The 18,262-nt window shown below is 43.4% G+C and overlaps 1 protein-coding gene across 1 annotated transcript; it reads left to right on the top strand.

Annotated features, from left to right (window-relative positions):
- The first annotated feature begins 3,924 nt into the window (after positions 1 to 3,924).
- LOC148976940 (uncharacterized) lies at positions 3,925 to 16,829 on the top strand. The gene is made up of 3 exons (XM_089118173.1): positions 3,925 to 4,342; positions 14,088 to 15,083; positions 16,783 to 16,829. The coding sequence occupies exons 1-3, from the start codon at positions 3,925 to 3,927 to the stop codon at positions 16,827 to 16,829; spliced, it is 1,461 nt and encodes a 486-aa protein (XP_088974299.1).
- The last annotated feature ends 1,433 nt before the right edge of the window (positions 16,830 to 18,262 follow it).

The raw sequence follows: 18,262 nt of genomic DNA, 5'->3' as shown, positions 1-18,262 counted from the left end.
TAGCGCCGTACCCTTAATCCCCCCACAATATTCCAGCCGCGACAGGAGAATTGAGTGATCCACCGTATCAAAGGCGGCGGTGAGGTCAAGGAGTACTAAGACAGCAGAGTCCCCTGAGTCGACAGTTAAGAGTAAATCATTAAAAACTCTCAAGAGCGCCGTTTCCGTGCTGTGCCAAGATCTAAATCCGGACTGGAATTGTTCATACACATTATTATTAATTAAAAACGTTTGCAGCTGTGCGAGAACTACTTTCTCTAAGACTTTTGATAAAAAAGACAGTTTGGAGATAGGCCTAAAATTGGAGAGAACAGAGGGGTTTAGATTTTCCTTTTTTAGTAAGGGTTGGACAACCGCATGTTTAAAAGCTAACGGAACATAACCAGAAACAAGGCAAGTATTTATCAATGTTAAAATACATGGTCCAATAGTTTCAAAGACTTCTTTAACCAAGCGAGAAGGAATGCTATCTGAAGGACAATTTGTAAGACGCAGATGGGTGACCACCTCAGATAAGGAGAAGATTGATATAGGTTCAAAGTGATCCAATACTGCGGGGCAAATAGGAGGAACAGAAGGATCATAATCATAGGCACTAATTACAGACGATCGAAGGGCAGAGATCTTCTCAACAAAGAAGTTTAGGAACGAGTTGCAAATATCCACTGACGGCGTGATGGGGGCAGCGCTATGAGGGGTTGTAATGGAATTAAACATATTAAAAAGCACCTGCGGCCTATGCCGATTGTTTGCAACAAGTTTCGAGATATAATCAGATTTTGCTAATTTTACGGCTCTCTGATAGTCAGATAGATATTGTTTTAGGATTTCATATGACACTCTGAGTTTGTCCTTCTTCCATCTTCTCTCCGCTTGCCGGCAGGCACGTCTAATCGCTCGGGTAGTATCGTTTAACCAGGGCTCTGAGAGTGCTTTTGTACGTTTCATCTTTAATGGCGCTACAGAGTCCAGGATATTTGTACAGGTTGAATTAAAAAGAGTTATGAGCCCATCAGCGCCAATAACGTCACTGCCATCTATGTTAAAAAGCACAGAATCTCTGAAAGCAGCAGAGAACTGAGCCGGGGTTTGGCTATTAATTGTACGATGGCAATGTGCAAAAGGGGACGTAACCACAGAGCATGGGACTGTAATCATAAATAGAACAGGGTAATGATCTGAAATACATACATTGCATATTTCATTAACATGTACACACAAGCCATGGGACAACACAAGGTCCAATGTGTGTCCCTTTTCGTGTGTTGGACCGGACACCGACTGAATTAAATTAAAAGTATTTAAAAGATTTGCAAAATCGTTAACCATAGGTTTGTTTTCACAACACACATGTAAGTTAAAATCACCATAAATTATAAAATTATCATAGTTTACCCTTAGACCAGCTACAAAGTCAGCAAAGTCTTGCATAAATTCTTTGTTAAATTTCGGGGGACGATACACCACTGCACATAGCGTTGGGGTGGAGGGATTTAGCTCGAATAGCTGGAGCTCGAAACTCGAATAGTTGACAGAATTTAACAGCCGACACTGGAAAGTTGATTTAAAGACCGTGGCAAGCCCTCCACCCTTACCAGTAGTCCGGGGAGAGTTTAAAAATTTACAATTTGGAGGAAGAAGCTCGGAAAGGGAAACAGACTCACCAGCATGAAGCCAAGTCTCAGTCAGCAGCATAAAGTCCAGTTTATGTGTGGTAAAAAAAGTCATTTAGCACAAATGTTTTGTTAGCCAACGATCTGATGTTAATCAGAGCCATATTAAGAGTTAAATCCAAGCTGTTTGGCTTTGAGGCCCGTCGCAATGTGCGCAGATTAGTCGCCCTCACACCGCACCGATAGTTCGGCCGACACTTCCTCACCGACACCGCATCTCTCCGCCCGGTACCCGCCCACGGAGCACAGCGCATCCGACCCGGAGAAGCCACAACAGGCCGCGGCACAGCTGCAGTCGGGCCGGTGAAGACGGGCCGAATCCATCGCAGCCGCGGGACCTCCGAACATCGGCAATCACAGACAGCGGGGCGGCCGCAAACCCCACCGCAAAGGAGACGAGAGCAAGGCACATCCGAGGACCCCAGGTAGGCTTTACGGCGAACGAGCATTCCGGCTCGTCTTCCACGTCTCCTATGGCGTTTTTTCCGGGAAAGATCACACGGATAACAGCGCAGATAGTCTGGGATGTTAGACGACCACGGTGGGAGGCCACCAGCTTGCTCTCCCAGACGATTTCTAAACAGCCCCGAGGCCTCATAGGACGCTCGGATGTCGAGCAGAATTTGGCGATCATATACGAGAAGGCTAGTTGCATCCCGACAGCAAAAACACAGAAATAAAACAACAGCAAACAAAAGGCAGGTGTAACATGGTGCGGGCAGACGGCATGCCTTACACACTGGCGCCATCTTGCCTCCTCTGAAAGTATCATGTATAGTTTCATTAATTAAAAAGCATTATCTTAAAAGGCATAGGGCACAGCAGTCATAAATCATTAGAATTCATAAATCATTTGTTGAAACCTGAAAGCCTATAGAGAGAACACATCATCATTTTTTTTTTCATTAAACAACAATATAAAACAATATTTATCATTAATGTCACGGACACATTCAGGAAAAAAGGACCCAAGTGCAATCTGCGAGAATCAGTTCTTTTAATGAAAATAATGCAAGCTGCGTAGAGTAGTCAAACAGAAAGCCTCTTGTAGCAGGTAATCAGAATAACAGAAAGTCTCTTGAAAACTAATCAAACTGAGGAGTGATCCCGCAATGATACTCAGCTTCCAGCAGCAGAAAAAGAGATCAGGGCTCGTGGTCCATCAGTCGCCCTCAGATAGAGAGAAGCTGGGTAGAGAAAGACTTCAGTAATTTTCAGCACAGGTAGTGCGCATGTTGCAAACATACGTCAAAGGGACAAGACAAGACAAGATGCGAACGGGTAAACTCTGTAACACACTTTAACATAGTCAATAATCTGGCAAAGGAAAGGGGAAAAAGAGAACTAGAAGTAGGAATGCTAATTAGGAAGAAAGTAATAGCAGGTGAAAATGGAGATTGAGTAATGAGAGGACTGATGGCAATCAGCTGGTGGAGAATGAATGAGCGTAATAGTAAGTGGGTGTGTCTAAGCGAGGTATGTGTGAATGAAGGGAGCATGTGTGAGAATGGTGGGTGTGTCAGCGTGATGGTGAATGAATCAAGGAACCGAAAAAAAAAACAAGAGGGAGACAGAGACAGGAGAGAATACCGGGAACATGACAGTACCCCCTCCTCAACGAGCACCTCCTGGCGCTCCCGAGGGTAGAGACTGGCAAGTGCGGTAGAAGTCCTCAATAAGCGAGCGGTCCAAGATGTTCCGTGAAGGGATCCAGCTTCTCTTCTCCGGCCCGTATCCCTCCCAGTCGACAAGGTACTGGTGACCATGACCTCGCGGACGGACAACGAGTAATTTACGTACGCGATACACAGGACCCTCATCCACCTGAATAGGAGGGGAAACTTGGCGAGGCGGGGCGCGGACGACGGGCTTAATGCACGACACATGAAATACTGGATGGACATGCTGGAGGTTAGGAGGCAATTTAAGTCTAACCGCGACAGGACTGGGGCCAACTTGCGGGGAAGCGAATCGTAAAGGAAGGTTACGAGTGGAGAGCCAAACCTTTTGACTGCAGATGTATCTCGGACTCTTTATACAACGACAATTAGCGGTACGGCGAGTGAGAGAACGAGAGTGGCATAAAGCAGACCTCACCCCTCTCCAGGTCTTTGTAACGGTCACCAGCAGGAGTGCCCTTTTGAGCCAGCAGAGGGCACTCCAGATTAGACTATAGGCCTTTTTCACGGAAGTTAGAACGCACATCCGGTTCAGCGTTTGTTGTGTAAAGACACTTCCGGTCGTAATAACAATGGCTGAAGCTACATCGACCTGTCACTGTAGTGTTCCTCACTGCAAAAGTAATAAGCAGCGGCAACCATATTTCAGTTTTCATGGTTTTCCCAGCAATAATTGTCTAAGAAAAAAGTGGATACATGCTATAAAACGAGTAGGACCGAAGTTTACGATCCTCAGAGGCAGCACATTTGTTTGTAGCCGACACTTCAGTGATGATGATTTCACTGCCGCTACTGGTCGTAAGCGCCTCAGAAAAGGGGCTGCCCCGTCCCGCTTTATGTGGAACAACTGGGGAGAAACTTCACGTGAGTCTGTTTACGAGCGTGTTAGAGTTCAAACCATACCATCCGACGATCCCCAAGACGATGATGAAGTAGTTACTGAAGTGGCAGCTAAAGCAGATCATGACTATGCAGTCACTCCTCTTCCAGGTATGTTTATGCATTTCTGAAAACAAATTATAAAATGGACTGCATTTATATAGCGCCTTCATAGACCTAATGGCCACCAAAGCGCTTTACAGTTTGCCTCACATTCACCCATTCACACACTCTTTCATACACCGACGGCGGTGTCAGCCATGCAAGGCGCCATCCAGCTCGTCGGGAGCAGCTGGGGTTAGGTGTCTTGCTCATGGACACCTCGACACTTGGTCAGGTGGAACCGAGGATTGAACCACCAACCTTTCAGTTCGTAGACAACCCACATGAACCACTGAGCCACTGCCGCCCCATTATGATGCAACTTTCCAGTTCTAGTATATTAAATATATAATTGAAGCCTTTATTACATGTATGTTATAAAGGACTCTATTTTGTGATGTTAGGTGGAAGGCTAGTCCACTACGGAACTCCGGCAAGAAGTATGACAGGAGACAGAAGACAGTTCAATTATTTATCTCTCCAGATGTGCCAGTATACATTTACAGCATTGGAATTGAGGTGGTAAACGTGTGGTTTAGTCTGAAATAAACAAATAAATATATCAGAAAATGTCTGAATACAGTTAACATAATTATTTACCTCAGTATACATTATTTAACATTATATATCTATATTGTCCACAGCGCGGTAAATGGCGCTAAACATATTCGCGGGAATTACACTGACATCACTCGCCTCAGAACACATTCATTAAGATATGAACAAAATAACAGCAATCAGATATACAGCTGCAACATTAAAGTGTTAATATATCACTATAACAGCTAAAGATAAGGATAAATAAACTTACATTCATGCACGCACAGTTACCACTCGTTGAAGATGAAGATGCGGCAGAGACGAAACTGAAAGTAAACTAAACTGAGAATGCGCGTGAATGCGCTCTACGTGCACTACAGCTTAATATACATTAAAGGGCTACTACCTATTACCATATAAGTATAAGGAATTTAGTACAGCCGCCCCCAGATTAGCATAGCTAAAATGTAGAAAATGTAAATTCCTTAGTTCTTAACGTCGGTTTCATCATCATCCGGGAGTGCTGGGAGTTGAACTAACTTAGCCACTGGTCGAAGATACAGGCGATCCTTTATTCTGACCTTTGCTGACCTAATATGGCCGTCTTTGCTTGGAACCAGACTCTCAACCTTACCGATGGGCCAGTGAGCACGAGGTAGTTGTGGGTCCACCACCATTACCACCGTACCCTGAGTCAGATCCTGAGTCTCACGCTGCCACTTAAGACGATGCTGAAGGTTAGGTAAGTAATGTCGGGTATAGTGCGCCCAAAAGTGATCAACTATAGTCTGGGCATGGCGCCATCGGCGCTTAGACAGAGGTTCTGGAGTGTAGACCACCTGAGGTAGTGAAGAGTCCCGCCGCCCCATGAGGAGGAAGTTAGGAGTGACTGGGTCTACATCTGCCACGTCAGAGGAGACATAACCCAATGGCTTACTGTTCAGGATACCTTCTATCTCCACTAACACAGTGTGCAAAACATCTTCAGGCAGGGATTGACTTCCTACAACAACCTGCAGGGCCGACTTCACAGATTTGATCTCGCGCTCCCATGTGCCACCAAAATGCGGTGCCGCCGGAGGATTCATCTTGAATGTGATCTGATGGTCTGCCAGTCGTTCCTGCAGTTGAGGTTCCATACTCCTGAAGGCTTCTCTCAGTTCTGTTTCGGCACCTCTGAAATTAGTCCCTTGATCAGAGAGAATTTCCGAAGGAGTACCCCGCCGTGCGATGAAACGTCTCAGGGAAAGTAAGAAAGCATCTGCATCCAGGCTATTGAGGAGATCAAGGTGTACGCAGCGGGTAGTCAGACATTTAAAGATCACACCCCATCTTTTTTCTGAGCGGCGACCTATTTTCACAGTGAAGGGCCCGAAACAGTCAACACCCGTCGAGAAGAATGGTGGTTGATGAAGTCGTAGACGAGACAAGGGTAGATCGGCCATTATGGGTACTGTTGGCTTAGCCCTCCACCTCTGACATTGAAAACACCCCCTCTGATGTTTCTTCACTGCTTGCCGGCCTTTCAGGACCCAGTAGTAACGACGGAGCTTGGCAAAAACTCTGTCAAGGCCGGGATGAAATAAGCGTTCATCAAAGTCTTGGATCAGGAGCTTGGTAACAGGATGATGAGAGTCCAAAACTACTGGATGAGTCTCGGTTGGACTCAGGCCTTCCAATCTCCGGAGCCGTCCTCCAACTCGAATTAGACCTAATGCATGATCAAACTCTGGTGCCAGTGTGTTCAGACGACTAGAAGTGCTCACTGGTTTGCCTGCCTTCAAGGCTTTGAATTCTAGAGGAAAGGACTCAGCCTGAGACCGACTTAACAAAAACGCTTCAGCGCTCCGATAATCAGGACTCTGAGTTCCGGCGTCTGAGTTGGCCGCCCCATAAAGGAACTGATATGTTGCCTTAACCAAAGCTTTCCAGGAGGTGAATTGAGCTGCATCAGGCATTTTCTGACTCTGGTCGTCTGCAATTAATCCACAGAATACAGCCTTTCTGGTTTCTGAGGAGTCATCTCTATTCTCCATCGGTGGTATAGCTGGCCACTGTTCTGGTGACTCACGGAGGAAATGAGGTCCCTGATTCCACCGACTGGGATTTGCCAGCTCTACCAGTGTCTTCCCCCGGGTGATGTCGTCTGCCGGGTTATTTGCTGAGTCCACATATCTCCATGAATGCAGATCGGTCAATTCCTGGATTTCGGCCACTCTAGTACCGACAAAAACTTTATACCGGCAGGACTCAGACTGTATCCAGGTCAAGACGGTGGTAGAGTCAGTCCAGAGTGTCGTCATCTCAATCTGAATGGTCAGCTCTTGCAATATAAGCTTAGCGAGCTGTGCACCCGCCAAGGCTGCACAAAGTTCCAACCGCGGCATTGTCAATTGACGCTTTGGAGCTACCCTTGACCTGGCCATCACAAAGGAAGTGTGGACTTCACCCTGTTGATCGATAAGCAGGTACGCTACTGCTCCATATGCCACCTCGGCTGCATCACAGAAAATGTGCAAGCTGAATCGGGATGCCTCATCCTTGAAGCGTGAAGGAATGTAACAATGGGGAAACACAACCTTAGCAAGGTTAGGTAACTCATGTCCCCACGCTCTCCAGCTTTCAAGGAGATCTGTAGGGAGGTTTGGGTAATCCCAACTTCTTGGTTTAGCCCAGAGCTTTTGGACTAAAACTTTAGCCCTGGTGGTGAAGGGGTTGATGAACCCTAAAGGGTCATATTGGGATGCCAGGACTTTGTAGATGTGTCTCATTGTCGGGAGACACTCTGTCGTTGGGCGGTGTCTGTAACCCAGACAATCATTGAGGCAGTGCCACATCAGACCAAGAGCTGGCTCCTGAGGGTCAGAATGATTCTTCTGCAGCCATAGTTCTATACTCTGCGATTTGGCATCCGGTGGTAAGTGGTCGACCACTGAGGGAACATTGCTGGCCCACTGTCGTATTTCAAATCCTCCAGAGGCAAGAAAGGATCTCATCTTGTCAACTAACTGCTTGGCTTGTTCCACAGTGGGAAGACTCTGTAGACAGTTGTCCACATAGAAGCTATGTTCTATGGACTGTCTCACTGCTTCATCACCTGCCTGGTGGTCTCTGACATGCTTCTGCAGTGCGAAGGTCGCACAGCATGGGCTGCAGGTTGTTCCGAAAGGCAAGACTTCCCACTGGTAGATATCAGGCTGATCTCCTTTCCGCATGTTTCGCCAGATGAATCTCAGAAGAGGTTTGTCCTCCGGCAGGAGCCTTACTTGGTGAAACATAGCGCGTATGTCCCCGCTGATAGCAACTGGATGCTGTCGGAACCGAATAAGGACTCCCAATAATGAAGCACCAAGGCATGGGCCTGGAAGGAGCTGCTGGTTGAGGGAGAGGCCTTGATGAATGAAGGAGCAGTTGAAAACTAGTCTATCCTTGCCATTGTGGTGGACAAGATGATGTGGGATGAACCACGATTCCTTATCCATATGTAGAAGTTCTGGCGAGACCTTGACAACATACCCTGCATCCAAGAGCTTCTGGATCTCTGCCTCATAAATCTTAGCCTTCCCTGGATCCCTGCTCAAGCGTTTCTCCGTACCCCTAAGATTGGGTAGAACAGACTCCTTGGTAGCTTTCAATGGTGGTGCATTTGGCATGCGTACGAGAGGGGTAGCATTACGCCAGATTCCATCCACTTCCACACGCTGAGTTCTGCTCTCCAAAAGTTCCATGGCTACTTGGTCCTGTCGTGATCGGATTACCAGCTTCTCGTTGCGGTAAGGAAGAACGTCCAACTGCCACAGCCGTTCGACCTCTTGGAGTATCGAATCCCGAACAGGTGTAAGGGAAGTGAGCAAACACTGTTGAGATGGTATTTGGTGCGGGAGAAGCCCGTCTGGTCCCTGGAGAACCCAACCGAGCTGCGTATGTACAGCTGCTGGTCCGCCATCCGGGCCTAGTCTGGGGGGCTCTTTAGCAGTAATTAGACCAGGGTAATCAGATCCAATTAAGAGAAGGGGTTGAATTTTGCTGAATGATGGAAGTGGAATACCCCTTAAGTGACAGTAGCTCCTCTGAAGTCTCTTGCTGGGATATGTCTGCTCAGTCAAAGTCAGGAGAGGTGCAGAGAATACACCAGAAAGGTTGTACCTCTCTTTCGGCCTGGACTGCGGTGAGAGCTGAAAATGGACTGACTGTCCCTCCAACTGGGTAATATCATGACGAATGGTACGAAGGGCCATAACTTCCTTCTTTCCTTGTAGTCCTAGCTGCTGGACCGCTGCAGGGAGAATAATGCTGCGCTGTGCACCATCATCAAGGATTGGGTAGGTTTGTATAGACTTCTCACCTTTCCACAGCAACACGGGCGTGACCTTTAGGAAGACTCGACCTGTATGGCTAGGTGGTGTCACATAGATACGGTCACTTGAGGTTGTAACTAGCATGATGCTCGGCCCTTGTTGTGCTATGCGGTGAAGGACTCTAAGATGCACGTCTCCACATTCCCCGCATGGTTTTCTCAATGTGCACTCATTGCAATTGTGGTTGGTGCGTCCGCATTTCCAGCATCTCTTAGCTTCTTTTATCCACTTGATAAGTCGCTCAGGTGGGCATTCAGCGATCTCATTGCACTGAGAGAGGTAGTGCTCTTCACTGTGGCAGAATAAACACAGGCGCTTTGATCTCTGGACTAGTTGCTGGTTTGGAAGAGCCTCTGTTCGAACATGCTTTACTTCTCTAACCTCCTTGGGCTGATTGCTACCGTGATAATTGGAGATGGCCCGGGTCTGTGGCTTAATAACAGCTGGACGCTCTCTACGTGAAGCTGGAGCCTTCTCAGTGTGTTAGCGTTGAGCCATCTTCGATGAGAGCCGTTGAGCTTCGGCCTTGACTTTTAACCACTCTGCAAGATCATGTAAATTATATGGATTAAGACTGTCTGTATCCAATCTTCCCCTTAGTTGTAAGTGCTCTATGAAACCATCCCTGTAGTGTTTAGGGAGCTTACTAAGCAACCTGTCGACATGACTAGTACAGGTGAGCTCTCTTCCTTGTGGTCCCTCTAGAGACATAAGCATACCCACCAGAAGATCAATGTTAAGAGCAAAGTTCTGGAATGCCTTTGAATCTCCAGCCTTGATATCTGGTAAGTTCATTAGAGCCGCAACCTCACTTTGTGCAAGCTGGTGGGGCTGGCCGTATTGGCGCTGCAGGGCTGCCATGGCTGCTGTGTAAGGTGTCCTGCGACCATGAGTGATGGCTGATACGGGTGTGGCACGTGTGTTGGTTGGCTATGAGCAGGAATCTGTAATTGGTAAACTGGTGGCACCAGAGTGTTGTGCGCTGTTGGGACTGTAGGCTGCTTCAAGGATGTAAGGGTTTGCGGCAAGGATGATATAACATTATAGGAAGCAAGGGAGGACATTGCACTGCATGCCGCTGCTGTCTGCCTCGCATACATTGCTGCTGGCAGCTGACCAAATGTTTGTGGTGTGGGGTGTACTGTACACCATTTGAGCTGTAGTTGGAGACATTTGCCATCGTACAGATTGATGAGAGGTGTCTCGAAGGCATGGAATAAGCGTCTCTGTATTCAGTAATGGGATGGCTGGAACTGCAGTAGCCTTTGGCCTGACAATGGGTGATGTGTAAGCTTGCGCTTGTTCCATTTCTTCGAAGAATGGAGAAAGAGTGCCATCACTTAACGACTCACACTCTAATTGTCTGTTTTCTTGGTGCTGTAGTACTGGAGATGTGTAATAAGAGGTAGGAGATCTACCAATATCTACCTGCTCCATCATGCTGCTGAGCTCCATTTCCATACGACCCCCACTGACTATGGCAGGACCTTGTCCATACTGCAGAGATGATAACTGTCTTGTCGGCTGAACCCCAGTCGAGACGGGCTCGGCCTGTCCACTGGAGGTCAACGGTGCCACTGCATTATCCATCTTCAGCTGCTGATATGTCTCATGAGGCCCAGTAACTGGTAGAAGGGATTTAGGCAAAGCTACCTCGTAAGCTTGCAAATATGAAGGGATCTGACGTGCTCTGGCTTGCATTTGAACAGGATGTGTAGTATCTGGAGAATGACGTGGTGTCTGCGGCTCCATGTCACCGTAGTGGATATAGCAATCCGGCTCGAAGGACCAATGTAAAGGACTCTATTTTGTGATGTTAGGTGGAAGGCTAGTCCACTACGGAACTCCGGCTCGAAGGACCAATGTAAAGGACTCTATTTTGTGATGTTAGGTGGAAGGCTAGTCCACTACGGAACTCCGGCAAGAAGTATGACAGGAGACAGAAGACAGTTCAGTTATTTATCTCTCCAGATGTGCCAGTATACATTTACAGCATTGGAATTGAGGTGGTAAACGTGTGGTTTAGTCTGAAATAAACAAATAAATATATCAGAAAATGTCTGAATACAGTTAACATAATTATTTACCTCAGTATACATTATTTAACATTATATATCTATATTGTCCACAGCGCGGTAAATGGCGCTAAACATATTCGCGGGAATTACACTGACATCACTCGCCTCAGAACACATTCATTAAGATATGAACAAAATAACAGCAATCAGATATACAGCTGCAACATTAAAGTGTTAATATATCACTATAACAGCTAAAGATAAGGATAAATAAACTTACATTCATGTTACCACTCGTTGAAGATGAAGATGCGGCAGAGACGAAACTGAAAGTAAACTAAACTGAGAATGCGCGTGAATGCGCTCTACGTGCACTACAGCTTAATATACATTAAAGGGCTACTACCTATTACCATATAAGTATAAGGAATTTAGTACATATGTTCTTTCACTTTCAAGTCATAATAATAATATCAAGAATAATATCATTTTATTAAATGTTGACAAAAATTGCTGTTCCAGGAAGATTTCAGCATACTTTTTTTCTTATATTAATGTTGCCACAACTAAGCAGTAATACAGTTAAGATAAAGTCTTAAAATGACCACTACAATAAACATTTGTTTTGAGTCATAATAAAAGCCAGATAATTATATATATAAATTTGTAAATCAGGCAGGTTGTATTACTGGGTGATTCTTCAATTAGGGGAACTTTTATGTCCCCAGGTTATACATTCATGTTAAAAATACAATATTATAAAATAAACAGTTTAGTTATTTAAAATTATATTTATTGTACCACGAAAAAATGTTATACACTAAAATCAGTATGATTTCCATTTTTAAAATTATTTTCATCACTAATATTTGGCTATTCAGGCCTTGTCCCCAGCCCAGACTTCAAAACTTGTCTGCTCTGAAAATGTGATAAAATGTAATCAGTTCATTAAACAATTACAATATATGTTTAAACAGTAACTTTAAAAGGCACTTGATGCATAATTCGGGTTAATATCTGTGCAATTTGTGAATATTTTTAACAATTTAGTATTGTCCACAACAATACTGTCATTACCGCAACAGTCTATAATTACAACAAGGATATTTCTGAGGGTGAGACTTGTTTATGCCGTAACCATGGAAATGAAGACTAGAAGTGGAGCACATGTCAGCCATGAAAGAACAGTGAAATTTGATGTCTGAAAAAGTAAGTTATTTAATCTTGAATTCTTTCTGATCATGGAGTAGACTTATTCAGCGTCATTACCATAAATGTTGTAGCAGCAATATTTTGATACATTTATATATACATTCACGTGATTTATGTGTATTTAAAGTTTTTTGTACTAGCTGTTGAGTAATGTTAGCAAAACCATGACCTAGCATCTTTTTTTCCTGAAAAAAAATTAAAAATATCATTACCGCAACACGTCATTACCAACACACAACTTGTTGTGATGGTAATGACAAGTGATGGTGGTAATGACATGTTCCGTGTCACTATCTATATCATATTGTGTGTTTATTAATTAAGTTAAAGAAGCATAATACTGTGGTTTTACAGTGAAACTTAAGTGATAGGTCTTACTTCATAAAACAATTTTTTCTTATTTTTTTAACCAGAATGGCTTCCAAGAAATCAACAGAAAGGTCTAGAGATTATAGAAAAAAATTGAAGGGAGATCCTGTAAAATATCAGCAGTATGTTTACAGAGAAAAAGAAAGATACAAAAGAAGAAAAGAAACAGGAAAGCTTAAAGTAATCTCACACTTTAAGGCATTTTTCCACTACACAGTACCAGCTCGACGGTGTTAGGCCTACCACTCATAAGCAGTGTGGAACCTGTGTTAGGCTGGGTCCATACGTTGCGGTCCCTACAGTGACGGGAGTGTGTGATGCAAATCACGCACGCCAATTACATTGGCTCGTTCAATAGTACTCGAAGAACATAGGCTCTCTGGCGCGATCCCCATTCAGTCAACAGTCGACAACGTCCTCCGTTCCCTCCTTCAGGAAACGGTGGGTTGCATACGCAACCAGGGCGATTTCTTTTAACAACACTCACCAAAAGTCATTATTTTAAGCCTTTAAATTTGCTTTACGTATCAGTGCACTTTTCATTTATGTCATTACCAAAACACTATGTCATTACCAGAACAGTATGTCATTACCGCCACGTTGCTTAATTTACAGCAAATGTACCTTTAAAAATGTTTTATGTTCAATCCTGAGGTGCTACATGAAAAGCCTAATAAAATACTCATTCACCTATTCAAAGAAAAAACATCTAAAATTAATTTTCCAGAAATTAAACAAAAGTGTGCTTTGACGAACACAGAAAAATACGTTTTTATGGTAAGAACAAGAAAATATCCGTAATTCGCTGAGTGGAAACATTTTGTTTTTTATACGCATTGTTAAAGGTTAAAACTATTTGCAAGATAAATGAGTTTAAATGATCTCCTTGATACATTCTGTGCATTATAAGACTTTTTGATGTTGTGATGGGAATGACATTTTGAAGTGCCAGTTGACAAATAGATATAAAATACTCAAATAATATTTAAGCTCAGTTGCGGCCATTATTATATCTTTACATCAAAACATGTAAACATTGTCTTGACATAATTCTAACAAAATTTAACCAAATTTCATTAATCAAAATCTAAGATGGCAAAATAGCCCCCAATTGAAGAATCATGCACGACACAGGGTCTGAGTGTGCAAAGATCTAATTTTGGGTGTAATATGTAGCTATAATAATATTTGTTTACATAAGTAATTAATAATGGTTTGCCACTGTAATAAACGTTTTTTTTGTGTGTGTGAATCTAGGTGCTCAGGATGCAGCAGCTGCACTAATACAGGATTTGGAAGCGGAAGTCAGAAGGCTGGAAAGTGAGATTATGCAGCTGAGAATAGGTCACTCTCTGTCCCAGTTTCAGAGATTCTGTGCTTCAGATGAAGACATACGTTTTTACACCAGGTTTCCATCTGAAGAGCTCTTCCAAGCATTCTGGAAGGCGATTGAGCCCTCAGCATCCATGTTAGTTTACTGGTCTAAGGCCCAGAAGAAAGGACAGGCAACTTCTGTGGAAGCTTCTCACAGTCATCACCGCAGCTTGCCACTGATTGATGAGTTTTTTTTGTACTCCTGTCGTGTTGCTGCAGGACTGAAGGAGAAAGTGTTGGCTGACATTTTCAAAGTTAGTGTCTCCACTGTTAGCCGCATCATAACAACTTGGGCTAGCTATCTTTATCTTGTCCTGGGATCACTGCCCATATGGATGAGCAGAGAGCAAGTGAAGGCCACCATGCCAGAAAAATTTAGGCAGTTCTGTCCAGAGGTGAGGGTCATCATTGACTGCACAGAAATACGATGCCAGAATCCATCTTCACTCATACTCCAGTCTGAGGTGTTCTCCTCATATAAAAACACCACTACCTTCAAGGGGTTAATCGGTATTGCTCCTTGCGGAGCAGTTACTTTTGTTTCCAGCCTGTACACAGGTTCCATCTCCGATCAAGAGTTGACGAAACAGTCAGGGATTCTTGACTTGCTGGAGCCTGGTGATGCTTGTATGGCTGACAAAGGATTCACCATTGAGAAGATGCTGGCAGAACGGGGGGCCAAACTCATCATACCACCTTTTAAAACAGCAGCTCAGTTCAGCAAAGAAAATGCGGAGAGAACACAAGCCATAGCTCGTCTTCGAATTCTTGTTGAGAGAGCCATCAGAAGAGTGAAGGAGTTTCACATCTGGGACACCACTGTACCTTTAACCCTGTCTGGAACAGTTAACCAGCTGTGGACTAACTGCTGCTTAATGAGTACTTTTCAGTGGCCACTTGATGTTAAAGGTCACAAAGGGGTATGTACATTTTAGCCTTTTTTATTTTAAAGGGATAGTTCTTTAAAGGTGCCATCTAACATCATAAATCAAATCCTACTCCATATTCCATAACAGATGGGGGCAGTATACCTCCAAAAAATGACTTGTGCTCCTACCATCGCGCATGTTATTCAAATCATTTGACATGATAGTAAAAGGTTGGAAGACCGCAGTTTCACGTGGAACATTTGGAGATTTTTAGAGATCAGAGACTCGATGAACTAAACACTAGAGTGAACTAAACTAAACACTATGAATCTCAACACTAAATGATGAAGACCGCCTCATAGATCTCAAAAAAAAGCTGGTGCATTTCGACGGTATGGGAAAATAAAAGCTTGGGCAATTATTTGAAGTTTATGGTATTCGTTTTGTTCATATTACACTTTTATTGTTAGTGATTAATTTGACAGACAGCATTCGCTGATGTTGATCAAGCTAGCGCTGTGAATTCACCGTGAGACACACGCAATTGACACTTAGCAAGCAGGTTAGTTAAGCTCTCAGATTCTGTCAATTATATTACGCAATTCAAAGAATAAATACCGTTTTGGCGCTTGTACATGTTACACTACAGATCCCTAGTGCACGTGAACCGATCGTCTCTACTAGCTGAAAAAAGAACACGAACACTGGTGAAAGATACAGTATGCTACAACTTACCAAAATGTATTCCTCATGCATAATGTCGACCAATCATTTTTTGAACTCTTCCCTGAACTGAAATGTAGTAATTGGCTGTATTTCCACACGACTGACATCAGGTTCAAGTACACACAAGCCGGCGCGAGCGCGACTCACTCGTCTATTGCAGTTTGGCTGGTGCTAACGTTGCCCGTCCGCATACCGCCTCCCATGGCCGGAATTGGTATTAAGATACCTGCCGGGCCGGGGATAGTAATTTAGCATGCTAATTCAGGTTAATATCTCGGCAGCACTATAACTTGTCAGTTTTTTAATGACATCTTTGCACTTATTTCTTCTCATTCTTTTGATGCGTGTAGCTCATTTTTCGTATATTGTTACCTCAATTATTACATATGCCACCTTTAAAATACAAATTCTGTCATCATATACTCACCCTCAAGTTGTTTCAAACCTTTATGAACTTTCTTCTGCTGAACACAAGGGAAAATATTTTGAAGAATGTCAGTAATCAAACAGTTAACTGTATATTTTGTTCTTTCTATGTAAGTCAATGGGAAAGTGAACTATCCCAAAAAGAGTGACTTATGTAATAAAATGTATTATATCTTAGTTACACCTTGTATTATATTTTTTCACATTGTATAGTTTAATAGATGACTACTCTTGCATTGTTGAAATAAAGCAACAATTGTATTTTCATAAAACATTTATTTTAAATCATATATCAGTGTTAAAACATACATTTATACAAATATAAAATCTTGAAATCATCACAATTACAGACATAAATAAAAATAATTTACAAAAAATTCCAGACTATCTTCTTTTTGTACAGGATTAGTACTATACAGTGCAAATAGCCCTATTACATACCCCCTTAAGAAATTCATCCATGTAAGCACCAAAGTAGTAAAGGTCCAGATTTTCTCGCATCTGGGCTATCATGACATTATCCCTCCACACTCTTTGAACTGTCATGTCCTCTTCAGTGTCAGTGATGAAGTCGCACCAACTGAGTCCAGTTACAGCCAGCTGACCTTGAACCTGCCAGTAATATTTGTGAGATTTTTTCAGGGTTGCCTGTCCATTCACAATTTTTATATGCCCAACCTCAGAAACTGTAGGAACATATGCAGGGTTGCCAACTTGTGAGTTTTGCTTGGAGTGAGATTTTTTTTTTTTTTTTTGTTGGGTGGTCACAATGTCTTGTAGGGCACAATTTCCCCTGGGCACATGTCTTGTAGGCCAAATAAGCTAACAGTTTTACTGATTTAAACTGAATTTGTTTTGGGAATTAAGTTCATAAATGATTGTTCTTTCCCATATGATTTTGTACAACTATGTTGAGACATCTGTCCCTCTAGGGGGGTTTGGGGGCATGCTCCCCCGAAAGAAATTTTGTACATTTTAAGGTTAAATGCATCAATCTGGTGCACTTTGAGAGCTCAAAATTAAGAGCTTTAACTGGCTTCAACCCATGAACTGTGACATTGGAAAAAGGAAAAGCCTCGACTTGTACCTGGACATTAAAGAGGGATCAAACATATTTTTAGTTATGATATAATCCTCTGTTTTAGGATGCCAAACGATTATTATAATAATGTAATAGGCCTAATGATTTATATAATTATTCCTATTACGTAAAATCCATATAGATATAGGCCTAGCCAATAAATGTACTGTATAAATGAAAATGAATATTTCAAAAGCATATTTTACTTACACTACTTTCAAGTACCTCACGCCCTCGCCCTACGTAGGGTATCTTTTTTGCTAAAAAGACAGGCACGTAGTGCAAATGTACTCTCTCAACTCACGTTCAAAGTCCACTCAAAGTCATAGGCAGCGCAGCGTCTCTCTGTGCATCGCAAAAGCCCGTGTTTAGTATAAAGCGGGAGATTACCAGATACAGTATTTTGCTCGTGCCCTGTGGGTGTTGTAGCCTAGGCAACTGTATCACGTGCTGTTTGAACTGACGCGCGACTGCGTTCTGTCACATTTAAAAGCGCCAAAGCGTTCCATATCAAGAGTAAACTTCTCTGTCTGTCGGTGTCCGTGTCATCCTTTTCCGCGCTTTTTCTCTGCGTGATAAAATGCACGTGGTCCAATCAGTAGTTAAGAGCCTGAACTTGCTTATAGTAATACAAAAAAATACCGCACAGAATAATTTCTAATTTAGCGTGAGATTCCTTTGTTGAGCGTGAGACCGTGAGATTGAGGCTGAATGCGTGAGTGTCACGCCAGATGCTTGAGAGTTGGCAACCCTGCATATGGGCATTTCACTTCAGCAAGCCCGAAACAGGGATCTGCATTAGGGTCATAAACTTTGGCATCAGGACTGCCACCAAGGTAGGACACATCTGGGTGCACAACGAAACCACAAGGTGAGACATTCACATTAAACAGTTCAGAGTAACGTTCCAGCACCTCGGGTTCCCTGTCAAGGCCTCTTTTCATTGCCCTAGTTTG

Source organism: Pimephales promelas, chromosome 12, assembly GCF_988280905.1.
Source record: "Pimephales promelas chromosome 12, fPimPro1.hap1.1, whole genome shotgun sequence".
NCBI lineage: Eukaryota > Metazoa > Chordata > Actinopteri > Cypriniformes > Leuciscidae > Pimephales > Pimephales promelas.
The sequence above is the reverse complement of the archived record's forward strand: the minus strand, read 5'-3'. Positions and strand labels throughout refer to the sequence as shown.

What these genes read in the sequence shown, in the direction of transcription:
- LOC148976940 (XM_089118173.1), top strand. Translation starts at nt 3,925, where the DNA reads ATGGCTGAAGCTACATCGACCTGTCACTGTAGTGTTCCTCACTGCAAA. An exon ending in TGCAGTCACTCCTCTTCCAG is followed by an intron (nt 4,343 to 14,087) that starts GTATGTTTATGC and finishes GTGTGAATCTAG; the next exon opens with GTGCTCAGGATGCAGCAGCT. An exon ending in GACTAACTGCTGCTTAATGA is followed by an intron (nt 15,084 to 16,782) that starts GTACTTTTCAGT and finishes TGTCCTCTTCAG; the next exon opens with TGTCAGTGATGAAGTCGCAC.